At 35.9% G+C, this 13,520-nt stretch overlaps 1 protein-coding gene across 1 annotated transcript in view; it reads left to right on the top strand.

Annotated features, from left to right (window-relative positions):
• ZEB1 (zinc finger E-box binding homeobox 1) overlaps positions 1-13,520 on the top strand; it is a 122,380-nt gene that overhangs the window by 85,613 nt on the left and 23,247 nt on the right. The window contains exon 2 of the mRNA XM_027890169.1: positions 12,987-13,187. Coding sequence (XP_027745970.1) covers positions 12,987-13,187 — 201 coding nt within the window. The remainder of the gene's footprint in view (positions 1-12,986; positions 13,188-13,520) is intronic.

Genomic DNA, 13,520 nt, shown 5'->3' with positions numbered 1-13,520 from the left:
TTCTTTGTGAACCTGACTTCCTTTGAAGCGTGTGCTAACAATGACTGCAAAATATTTTTACGGATAGATAAGTGTTATTCTTCAACATGGGGGGCCAAAGAGTTGGTTTATCCATTTTTTTGGTCCAAAAATCTGCGTGTAATTGCCTTTGCAGGGAGATTCAGTAGCTGTATGAGAAAAACCCAGATTACAGTTTTAAAGAAGCTAACCCTGCCTTTGGAAGCATCTATCATAAATTATTTGATCTTCAGAAAAAGATAAGCCCTTGCTAAAGTGTGCTGTGGACTACATTCACAGTCTTTTGAAGTGAAGAGGTTAGTATGGCAAAACATGTTTAATTTCCTTCATGTAGTATCAGAAATACCCATTAGATTTCATTCTGATTTGTATAAATATACAGAGTTTTATTTAAATGTATAAAAATTCACTACCATAAAATTTCCCATTATTATTTTAGCAATGTATGTAATCCTCCTGGAATGCTTCTTTTGAAAATTAAACTATTCTTTAAGCTTTATACTTCCATTTAAACAGGATAAATGAGACCTTTCATAATCTCATGTAGCCACCTGTTTAAATAGAACACTGGGGATTGTCTACCCTTGAAATCCAGTAAAACAGTGTAAATCCATTGCATATTTTTTGACTGTCTTATTATTCATGCTCTTACACTGCAATAGGTTTCTGGGAATGATAGCTGTTCATTATCTTGCAAAGCGAACAACCACACTTAGAATTTAGATGGTGCATTATTTCCCACTTCACACAAATAAATTATATAAATAGCCAGTGATTTAATATTTTGGAGGAACTGAAAATCAGTAACGTGAAAAATCTGTAATCTAAAAGGGAGTATTGCAAAAATATAGTAGGTAATTAAAAATTGGAGAGACTTGGAACTTGTCATACCACTCCCAGACAGTAATTTTCTGCTGCCAATGTTTTGGTAATTAGCTACGAGTATAAATGCAAAAATTATGTAAACGTCATATATGAATATACGTAATAAACTCATGTTATTCAAGGTGCAAAGCTACATATAGCAAACCAGATCATCCAAATTACATACTGAAACTCTGTTCACTTACTCTGGTATTCTAGCATCTCTTCATAATCCTTATTTTCAGAAAAAGTGAATTGGGAATGTTTGCTATAGCAATCTGTCATGATAAAAACATACAATCCCTACAAATAAGGTAACCTGATTCCAAAAGTCAGGACACATATTTTGAAAACTGAAACCTAGAACACCATTAAAATGCTATTCTGTTCCTATTTGAAATTAGAGTGAAGCCAAAATGTAGCTTGTCAACTTAAAAGACAAGTTAAAAAAAAAGTCCCTTTGCTGTGTCATAAGTAGGGAAAAGCCAGGGGAGTTACTGAGTATTGTAGTGTTTAAACCGTAGTCAGAGAAAATAGGTGACCATTGTGCATTTGACAAACTAGCTCTCTTCCAAGTGGTGTATTTAAGAAATTACTTGGAGATTAGGAAAAAAAATGTTGTGAAATATGAAATGAAAACAAATTTATACTTTCTAAAGAAATTTATTTTGATAATTTATTAATTTAGGTTATATTTATGTGACATCTGTTTGAAATTACCTAATTTATTGTTCTATTAATTTAGGGATGAATAACAAAAATGGCAGGGCTTCATAAGGCATGTGATTCATTACAGTGATATCTCTACCATGTATATAATTTTCTTAATGGTGAAGACTTTTCTGGTGGCACCTTATGATAGTCATAAAACTTGGATGGCAAGAAAAATTGCTGTCATAGGCTATTCTTGTATATAAAATGTGCCATTCAAGTATTCATTCTTCAACTTATATCTAAGAGAATCTCAAAACTTTATAAGCCAAGCTGGTACTCCTGTATTGCAGTCTTTTTATTATCCCTAAAATAAATATTACCTGGGTAATTATGTTATGTAAATTAGCCAATATTATGAAATATATAATGTACGCTTACGTAAACATGTCAACTGTGTCTTCCTGAAGAATTAACCTGGCCTCATGGTATCTGAATTGATTGAGGTACTGAGTTAGCACCATGGAAAAGTTTGTTTACAGGTGATAATTTCTACAAACCTGACTTTGTACATACAATGCTGAAATGCGGCTGTCAAGTTTTTTAGTGTGGATTAAGGTAATTATCCAACTGTAATTCAGACTAAGTCTTTAATGAGGATAAATCTAAAGAAACTGTAATCTAAAGAAACTGTTAGAGTTGTCCTCAGTTTATGCTACAGTTATGAACAGAAATAGGATATTGCACTTCTCTAGCAAGCTGATCAGTATGAGGGAACTTGTATGTAACTTTGAGGTGTGTGGTTTATGCCTCTATATATCTTAGAATAGCATCTCCATCTTGCTGCAATCAAGTAAGTTTCTCTTACCTAGCACATTCTCCCATGTGATTGGAACCCATTGAGACCTAGTGCCAATTAATGATGAGACAATTTTCTATGGCTAATCTTTAATTGATGGCATTTTTCTGTGTGTAAAGGTTATTTCTTACTGGAGTAATAAATCATCTATTTTTAAAAGTGTATCTTTGACAAAGTAAGTAATGGTCTTACCTCTTAAATGCTTCTCTTGGCTAACTATTTTTAATATGTGAAAAGTTTTAAAATGGAAAGAAATGTCAACTATCTGGATTAGTAGCATTTTGAACATAGAGCAGAGTGTTACAGTCACCAGTGGAAAGGCAGATTTTGAAGAGTAAAACAGACTATGTAACACATGGAAATACTTCTTCCGCTCAGCCTTTCCTCAGTTTAGTTCACTGTTTCCATTTGTTCAGTAATTGGAGGTACTAAAAGATGAAGGCTTCTTGTGCTTAATTTTTATGATCACCACGCTCAGTTGTCTTGGAGTCAGTATACCACTCCAGCCCTCAGACTGCACTCAGCAGTGAGAGGCACCATTTGCATGGGTAGATTCTTTTTTCCAATCTTCTGAGTAAAGTGATAAACTATATAACTAACAATGGTAACAGAAATGCAAACTTTTCAGCCATCAAGTAGGGCATAAGGGAAAGGTTTCTACTTTTTTCCTTTTTAATTTGAAGCAGAGAGTGACTGTGTTGCTGCCATCTACCCTGGATTGGCCCCTGCAAAATATATTTTTGAAAATTCTGGGTTTTTTTAAAAAAATGACAAACATCAAGATTTTCTATTTATGCCCATTCAACTTCATGGGAAAATTGAATCTTCTTTGGAAAGTGAAAAATGAGAAGAGAATAGGAGATTCAGTCAAAAGCCTGTGCATTACAGGGCTATCCCCACCTTTTTTTGATATTTATTTTATCCACATACATTTACCAGTATAAATACTTGTAAAAACTTCCATGTTGAAGAGGAGATATTTTTGTCACCTATAGTGAGTGAACACTATTCTGCATTTTATGAGGCTACCTAAGGGACAGCATGTAAAATGGGGGAGCAGGGAGAAAGAAAAATGAACAAAGGCACACGGCTTCTCCCCTGCTGAGTATTTAAAGCTGCACTGAAATTATTGAAATTATTTTTTTCCAGTAGATTTTTAAAAACTGCATGGAGGGGATATGGTTCATTTCCTTAAAGTATTAAACTTTGTATAAGTTTCTGTAAAGCTTCCTGACAGCAGCAGTTGACATGGAATTACACAAATAGAGTTAAGTTCTCATTTGTAGAAAGCTCTTGGCTTGTACAATGGTGATAACAGGTGAAGGGTACAGTAATTTTCTCATACACCTTTAGCTGTCTTGTTTCTGAATGTTAATTTCTTTCTTATGGGGCCATTTTTAGCATTTTCAAACCAATAAGCACCTTGTAATATACCATTTTTCAAATTATTCTGCCACTGAGAATTTTTGCATCTTAATGTAGAATTTGCATCAATCCAGAGACTGTAAGGAGAGAATATTTGGACAACAATTAGCTTTTTCATTAGAAAAAGGACCATCATTTGCAAATCCGATAGAGATTTTACTGTTACAAGTCCCTCTGTGTCACTGAAAGACTGAAAGTCTTCATTTTGCAAAGCTATAAAGTTGCAGCTCTTCTGTGCTAAAAATGGAAAAGTAATGAAAAGTCTCAAAGCAGCATGCTGAAAATTACATTTCTCAAGTTACTTTTCTGAAGTAGCCCTAGTAAGAGAAATATTTCAATATCAGATTTTATTATTATTATTATTATTATATGGTATACATTTCCAAATCTAATTTTAGGCTATCAAACTCCAGAATACATATGTAAGTATGTATACATGCATAAACGTATGTTTTCCTGTATTTTAAGATTATTATTGGACCAGGGCTAAATACCTGAAATGTCTGTGTGTGTACTCTTCTCCTCTCTGGACTCATGTCACTTCTACGCACAACTAAATTCTCATATGGGTGCCAGAATTAATTTTTGAAGTTGTTTCTCACCTTTATAAGATCTATAAATTTGTAACAAGTAGCATTAAGACACCACTGATGGCAGAAACTCTACTGTGTCTTCCCCACTGAGAAGCCATGAACTCCTTCTGGCTTTCTGAATAGTACACTACCAAACTGCCCTGTTCCAGTGGAATTTCATAGAGGACTAAGTTGCTTTAAATTGACCTAATGATAAGAACAAAGGCAACTAACAGAAAATTTAATCACTGAGGCTGGAATATTTGCCAGATTTGCTCCAAGTGTCACTTATGTCATCTTAGAGTCTAGTGCCAGAGCTGTAGCTGTTACCCTCATTCTGGGGAACTGATCCTGACTTAGATCATCAGGCTTTGCTCCAGACTTTGCCATCAACATTGAGGGTCAGTTTGTTTTTAGTGTCAAATGCCGATTGATTTTAAAACCATGATACAAAATTGACAAGCAGAAAAATTCTATTTACACCATTGATTTTAATGTGTGTTGGGTAAGCCAAGCCGAACATCCAGCCTTCCTTTTGGTAAAGCATTTTTAGTCTTCAGTGTGCTTGCAAAGCATTTATTTTAAACTCAAAGTTTCTTTGAGTTGACCTAAAGACCAAATAATCCAGTACATGTGTATTGAGATGATTTTTATACCTTAGTGCTTATTAAGTTTCTTGGATTTTATGGGGTTTAATGTGTCAGAATATTCAGTTAAAGTGTGTGTCAAGATGCATTTGACTGGACATTAGTATTCAGTTAAAGGATGTAAAAACGTTTTGAAAGAGGTTTTTATTAGTTAAACAAAATTATCAGAAATGTGCTTGGTACATGTAAATATTTAGACTCCTATTTTTTCAGCTTCATATATTTATATAAACACAAGTGGGAGATGTAAGTTTGATGACTTCAGGCAGAGGAAGGACTGAATCCAGTTCCCCTTTTCCTGTGTGAGCACACTCGTGTATTTGTCTAAATAAACATGAGACCATCTTTTATATATATAGTTCTGTTCTCCACAGTTATAGCACATATACTGTTCTTAAAAGCAGAATTACTTTTCTGAAAATGGCAACTATGTTTTTAAATTAAATTTAAATTGATTGTTTCAGAAACTAATCTCTAACTGGGTCTTTGTTCTTGAATGACTTGAGAGTATAATAGTTTCCTCACACTTTGAACATAACAAGGTCTCATTGTGTATTTTTATTGAATTCAACAAGCTACCTAATGGAATATTTTTTGCTGCCTCCACTCTCCTCTATAATGCTGCTAGCCGTTCCAATGCTGTGGGAAGTCAACCTGCTACCTGAGGGAGACGATGACATGATTATGAAGCAGCAAATATTTTCACTAAGGGTTGCTTGTACTTGTTTGGGAAATAAAGTGTTCCCAAATAATCAAGCAGATATTCCCAAATAGTATGGCAGATAGAATTCTACGTGGATAAAAGTGAAGCAATGTATGCGAGGGAGGCTCTGAACTGATTGTTACCATTAAAAAACAGAACTTACGGGTTTACAGATAGTAAACCTTGAGTAATGCCAGTTTGATTACTTGTGGATGTCAAGAAAATTCCTAGAACATGCCTGCATTATTAGAAAAGGGATAAAGAAGAAAACAGTGCTTTGTTATGCTGTATTCTAGTCCAAGATGAATGCTGGATGCAGTTCTAGGTTGTCACCTCTCCCCCTGTAAACACAGTGATGCAGCAGAACAGAAGAAGGTGCAGCAAAAATGACCAGTGGAACAACTTTTGTACAGGTAACAAGTGAACAAAATACTCTTCACATTGTAAGGGAGAGTGCAATGAAGCACCTAAAATCATGAACAGCATAGAGGACACAAGTCGGGAGGAATTAGGGGACACCCACTGAATACAGTGCAGAGCACGTTCAAAATCAACAGAAGAAACTTACTCTTCCCACAACTCAGAGCTGTGGAACTTCTTGCCTTAGAATAATGTGAATGCCAAAATTTTCATGAGTTCAAGAAGCAAGCAGACAAAATCATGGAAAATGAAGCTATTAGATATGAAGACAATATGTATTATTTTCTCGGTTCCAGAAGCCAAAAAACTCCAGGCAGGAATTTTAGTAGAAACATCAACATATGCCTTTTCTTTCCTTAAGCACCTTCCTGTGTTTCTGCTTCAGATGGTAACATGGTTCTGTAATATTGTTGTATGTCAAGTGTATGTATTAAACTGAAAGGGAAAATAGAAAAAGAACATAAAGGTCTAACTTTATTGAAGATATTGGGCAGCTTATCAGTGGAGAGGCAGAAATATGACATTTCATTCAGGAGTAGTAACAATTAATGGTATACCCTAAAATCTAAATATAAAATATTGAATGCTAAATTATTAGATTTCAGACTTTGCAATATGTTTTGCTTAAAATATTTTTTAGACTGGAGCTTAATAATATATAGGTCAACTGGACTGACAGAGAGTTTAAATGGTTTCCAAGAGATGATTGTAGGCTGTCAGACTAGAAATCCATGAAACAAGGATTCACTTCAGAGAGCATAGGAATTGTTCCAGTTTGTAGAATCAAAGCTTTCTTTTTAAGAGTATTCATGCATAAGCCTTCAAAACGTTTATTGGAAGAGCCTTTGGAGGTAGGATTTCTAAAAGATCAGAATCAGAATTTAGATCTCCAGCCCGTTCAGTGTTGAGATACTGAGCCCACACAACTCAAATCTGTTGGTTACATGTTGTTCAACATCTTAAAAAATTTGAGGGTGTTTGTGTTTTTTCCCAGTGGAAGTAGGGGGAAATCTTGGATTAAGTAGGGAGTCATATAAAAGAGACAGATAATAAGAATGTTGGACCAGACTCTCCATAAAAGATAGTGACCATTGTCAGGTATTGAAGAACAGGTTGTAACAGGTTCATAGCATCCTTCCCTTCTGTACGCTTCCAGATCCTGGTATTACACGTTAGACATTCTGGCTTAGTTCTGTGGAATCCTGTTCTCTTTTGAGTTCAATTCTGTCTGGTTGCCACCTGATCTCAAATCATTCTGATGCATATTCCGCCACATGTTTTTATCTTGTTGAGATTAGTAAATTTCTATCAGAATTTGATGGGATCATTTTTCATGTTGGGAATGCTGTCTTTCATGTAATGATTCTGAGAGCGGATATGAATGGGGGAGCAGTGAGCAGGTACCTGCTGCCAGCTTCCTTCTATTAGCACCCAGGTCACTTGTCTTTTTGGATATTCACCAGTTGTAGGATATGCTATGGAAACAGTGAGTCCTGTAGTCTTTTATCACCACAATATGAGTGTTCGCCTTGAATTTCCTGGGTTTGCTGGTTTTAAATAAAAGAACTAACAACTTCTTTCCTTTTAAATATCATGTTTGAATTTGACTAGACATACGTATCATATTTTCCTAGCTGTATTCAACCAGCAAAATAATCTATATGTCTTTTTTAGCTCTTTAATTGCTACTTGCATTTGAACACATTTCTTTTTTAATTAGAATTGCACAACATCATACATCTGCTCTGCATCTAGGACTGTAAAAATTGAAAAAACAGAACTCATTTTTCTGCATTTCATTTTGCAGTCATTTGCTTATAGAGCAATGAAAGCTTCAACTTCAAATAGTCATTTATTCTTTAAGAATCAGAATGCTGTCTCAAGAAAGTGATCAACAGGAGAAGAAGTAATGTATTTTTCATGTATTTTAATTACTATTTCATAATTATATCAGATGTTATATAGTAATTATATAAAAATTGGTTTTATAGAATAAATAGTCTTCAATGTAATTTGTAATACATTTGTTGAGGCTTTCTATTAATCTTTGAAAGTAAAGCTGAAATTAATAACTAAGCATTAATAATTTAAACTTTTTTGCCAAGGTTGCATGCTATACATTGAATGGAATCGACCCGTACGTGTGTGATAAGTCATATGTGCTTGTCTGGAGACCTGTTTTCAGTGGTTTACAGTAATGGTTCATGATCTGAGTCTGACTTAGCTTTTACAGCTGAAGATAAGATACCCTTCAGTGGTCTGCTTCTTCTCCCCTGTGGCCGGTAGCCGTCCCTGGAGCGCTGGTGGCTGAGGGTGACGTAACCTCTCTAATTGTCCTGGCTTTTCACAGAGCAGTATCTCATCATGGAGACGCTGACTGCTGATGGTGCCAGTATTCTGTGATCCAGGCTGAATTATTTTATTTAGTAGGCACTGTTTTAAATTACATTAACTAAAAGTAACTAGTACTGAAATCTGAAATATATGTTGTTACTTCACCAGGAAGCCCTAACTGTTCCAAGTGAGGTTTTACATGTGGTTTATATTTTTTATGTGGAATATTTTGCCAAATTAGAAGCCCCTTGGAGTCATCATTTATGTACATTCAATTGAATTTCTTTCAGAGGTTGTAATCAGTAGTCTCTACATATTGCTTTTGTATTGAGTATATTTCATTCTCCATCCAAAAAGGTTTAATTAAATGTATTCCTCCTAACTTCAGCAGTTACAGTGGCGCCAGACATTGAGCAAGGCTTGTGAACTTGTTGTCCGCTTCTTACAGTGGTGACTATTCTGAAGAAACATCAAGGATGAGAGGAGAAAACACCCAAAATGATGTACAGATAGGGAAGGTCTGCATTTGTCTCTAGGATTGAACTGAAGAAGGGAGAGGGGGAGGATGGTTACCACTGTAATTGGATCCCACATGGGGGTTACTTAAAAGTGTACAAAGAGCTGTGAAACATGTAGCCAAAACCTGTCTGACCAAATGAAGGTAGCAATTTGTTGCTCCCACCCTTAGTCTGGTAGGGCACCAGGAGCAAATTTGCATTGCTGAAGCAAAGCTTTGCAGCCGTGCGGGGATCAGTATGGTACCATGTAATGGGATTTTAATTTTAATTAACTAAAAATATAGTAAATTACAGGGTTTGATTGTTTTTTTTAAACCATCGTTTCTATTAAAGAGTATTAATGCATTCTCTGAAATCAAACACTTGACTTTGAAAGCTGAGCATTCAAAAAAAGTAGGAAAGTGTCAAAATGAAGATTGTTCAAACTGTTTTAATTTGTTCCTTGCATGTATGCATAAAGATAAGATCTTTAATTATGTGATCACATAATTTTTTCACAGGAGGAATGGTGCCCAGAGAATGAATCAGGGCTGTTTATTAAAGGAAGCTGTTACCTCCAGAACCCCCTTGCCTTAATTGCTGGAAAGCGTAGTAATTTAAGTAGAGGGATGCAGGAATCAAAAGCACTCTCTCTAAGGTGTTTGAAAGCTCCCATGAAAGACTAGATTTTATTCTCTGTCTTTCAAAGAGTTTTTATGTGATTCTGGAAGGTCACTTATTTGGAGGTGATCTCTATATGTTTGTAGTTGCTGTGGCACTTGTGCCAAAGTACCTGGTCTCTGGGCACAGCTGCGTTTGGAATGAAAACAAGTGAGCTTTGAATATATAAAACGCTGTATAAATGCAAAGTCCTCTGAAAAGTAAGGCCTGAGGTGCCTTACACTGGCATGGCTATGCCAGGGTTGCCAAGAAACTTCTCTGGTTTTTAAGTTGCCAGCTTCTTCTCTGTAAAGTGGAGGTATCGTCTTCACCCTACTCCATTTCAGTTAATTATATGTTTTGAAGCATTCCTGCTGAATACCATGTAAGGAAATTATATATAATATAGAATATATAGTCATATCATGATACAATGTGTAGCTATAATATATTGCATATGAGTATATACAATATATTGTAATATATAATATGGAATCCCATTCTGGCTAACATCCTATTAGTGAAGCTTTGGGAACGCTACTGGCTGAAGGAGATAAAAAAGAATGAGTAATCACTCTGCAATCTGAACAAACGAGACAGGATGCTACAAGTACTCAGTTCTGTCTATGAAATTGAGCATTCCCTTCATGTTTGCTATCACAGCACTAGATGAGGCTGAGATCCTGTGGTAGGAAAAGAGCATGTAATAATTTAGTTAGAATTACATGTATGTATATGAGAGTTTCCATCGTTTTAAGTGCTCAACTTTCTACTGTGTTTGGAGATGGTTTGCCGGACCATCCCAAGTGTGCTAAGGCCTTTTAAATCCAGGTTTGGCAGTTTTATTTTCCCCAAAGCTTTTTGTAAGAGGAAAACAGGAATGTTAGACTCAGATTTCTTGGTGGGTTTATTGTGTTGCCTTTTTGACAACTGATTTTTAGTGGAAGGAACTGAAATCCCAAAGACCATTTGTTCTTTGCTTTTAATGGAGAAGGAGGAGTTTTTAAGTTTAGAAGAGTTGGCACATGAGTATAGTGAGAATGTATGAAAATGTTTCAAGGTGAAGAAAGCCATAATGAATAGATGATGAATAGATTATGACTGAAATCACAAAATGTGTGATGTGGAAAAGATGTTTTTATCTCCATAAGTGTAATTCTTCAAGAGAAACTTTTTGATTACAGTTTTATTTTCTGTAAAACCAATCCAAATATAATATAAGGGGTTCCACTTAATTTCCCAAACTAAACAGGAAATTTTTTTAAAAAAATCAACTATTCATTATCTACATCACTGAAATCTGAACTTATGCCTATAAATTTTGATCCCTTCTCTTACTGATCTCTACATGTGGCAACTGTAAATACATTGGTATTTTGTATCAATAATCCTCTACATCTAAGCATCACTGTAAAACCCAGTCACAACAAAAGGCTAAAATGATTTTTCCATTTCCTCCTACTTTTTTAAAGTTGCATTTACCACTTCTCAGGAGAATAAATTCATGAATCTCTTCTGCTTTGGTGAGGGAATACATATATGCATTCTATTTCATTCCACTTCTATTACATCATCATTTACAGTAGCTAGTTTACTTTGCAAAATCAGTTACAGAACATTAATTGAATAACAATTTATTGATAGAAATGGACCAGATACTGTTTTTTAGGCAATTTGCGTACATTTTTGGTTTTAAAAGATGTCAGTACCATGAATAGTAGGGATTTTCTACATTTTTCAAATAACACTATCTAAAATATGGAAACATGGAATGATTGTTTAAAATTCAAAAGGCTCTTTTGTCATGCTCATTCATGTTCTAGATGAGACATTTTTCTCCTGAATTGGAAGGAAATGAGACAGTAGCCTGTCAGTTCATAATGTTACTCACTTTTCCTGCTTACATGCATTTTTAAATGGCTAAAATATCTACTTAAAAAGAGCGAGCTTCAGAAGAGCAGGAGTCTAGTTTATCTACCTTAATAGGCAGTATTTCACATGAAAGAATCAGTCTGCCTTCTCGTGGGCTAATAGTGACAGGATGCAGGTATAAAGTACTGCGATTATGTGCCTCCCAGGAATAATCCTTATAACCACTGAAGGAGTGCTGAAGCCAAGACAAGTCATGTTGGTTTGTTCATCTATAAATTTATTCTCTTTCTTAGACTGTATTTTGAAGCATTTCAGTAAGAAGTTCAAACTTGGCAGTGAAGAAGTAATACCCATACAGATATAAATGTTTCATAGTTTAACTTCAGTGTGAATAACAAGACATTTCAACACATTGTGAAAGTAATTTTTTCTTAATACAGTTTACTTTCAGTTCCTTACATTTTAAATTGAAATGGCCGTCATTGATCTTTTGTGCTTACAAATGAAGACTATTTTAATAATAATAATCTGCTTCCAAATGACAGAAGCATATATATTATCATGTTATCCTTTGTCCACAAGACTCTGGCAGTATGCTCTCCAGGCTGAAAAAGTAGAGTTATTACCTGTTCTGGGTGGCTGGTCAAATGTTATGTGAGATTTCCCCTCTAAATGATCTCCGTGATTTTTCCTTCCACATTCATCCTACTGAGTCTTTAATGGGCTACAAGAGCATTTTAGCTTGGATCAGGAGCACTTAAGCTCTTCTGAATCAAATCTCCTTATTGTTCCTTGATTCCCACAGCGGGATCATGGGGTGGCATTGGTTACAGGAGGAGCCAGTGAGAAGCTGGACTGGGTGAGCAGGGCTGGCCTGGGCACCTGCAGGCTGGGACTTGCTCTCTGGTACCCGACCAGAGTGACAGAGCTGCCTCTCTGGAGGATGCTCAGCCTGGGGTTGCTGGGTCTTCAGTGCCAGTTGTTTCCCTACAATTTGGTTCCTTTGTGCCCCACTGATTGTTCTGTGCATACGGTCTATCCTCATTATACACATCTGCCTGTAACAAAATGTTATGTATCAGTGCTGTTTCGCAAACTATTGTCCAGACCATGATAATCTTAAAGGACATACAGTAATGCTGGCATCCAAATTGGAGTGGTCTGGTTGGACTTCTGTTGCATCACTGTGGCTCCAACTCTGGAGCTGTGCAGTGCCTTTCCTTGTGCAGCCTTATGCTGGGTATGCACAAGTGAGAGGTGCTGTGGTCCCCAGCAGTGGTGGAAGCCCAGCAGCTGTCAGTTGCTCACAAGGCTCTGCCATCCCCATGTGGAAAGAAGAAATAATAACGTGACTCCATGGAGATGCCCCAGATACACCATCTGGCCAGAGTGCTGAAAGCTTTGGACCTCCAAGCTGTCAACTAAAAGTATATTGATCAGTATTTTGTTGTTGTCTGTCCACAGTCACCAATTATAATAACGTGGTAGAAGCAAACTCAGATTCAGATGATGAAGATAAATTGCATATAGTGGAAGAAGAAAGTGTAACGGATGCAGCAGACTGTGATGCAAGTGTGCCAGAAGATGAATTGCCAACAGACCATATAGTGTTACCAGAAAACAGTGAAAGAGAAGGGAGTACTAACAGTTGCTGGGAAGATGAAGGTATGTTTATTTTCACTAATGGTGCTATGTAGAGAAAGTTTTCTAAAACAAAGATTCAGTAGAACTTTTTTGTTCATTTTATTACTGAAATAACATGTAGTATTCACAATCAAAAAAGAGGGTTTCTGACATATGTATTGTAACATACTTTGTGTTCTTTATTTAGTATTTGAAGCAGATTCAGAGGTGCATTAATTCCATTGGCGTTGTTAAACAGGAGTGTCTGATCTGTAGGTGCAGCATTCCAAAGGATGATCAGAGACTAGCCACTTGCTTTTAGTTTTTCCAAGTCTTTTTGCCTGGCAGGTCTCTGACATAGCTCCCTGTAAGGCT

The sequence above is a fragment of the Empidonax traillii genome, unplaced genomic scaffold, assembly GCF_003031625.1.
Source record: "Empidonax traillii isolate 1590-97213 ecotype Southwest subspecies unplaced genomic scaffold, ASM303162v1 scaffold280:size897971, whole genome shotgun sequence".
Lineage (NCBI taxonomy): Eukaryota > Metazoa > Chordata > Aves > Passeriformes > Tyrannidae > Empidonax > Empidonax traillii.
Note: the sequence above shows the minus strand (reverse complement) of the source record. Positions and strands in the feature narration are given on the sequence as shown.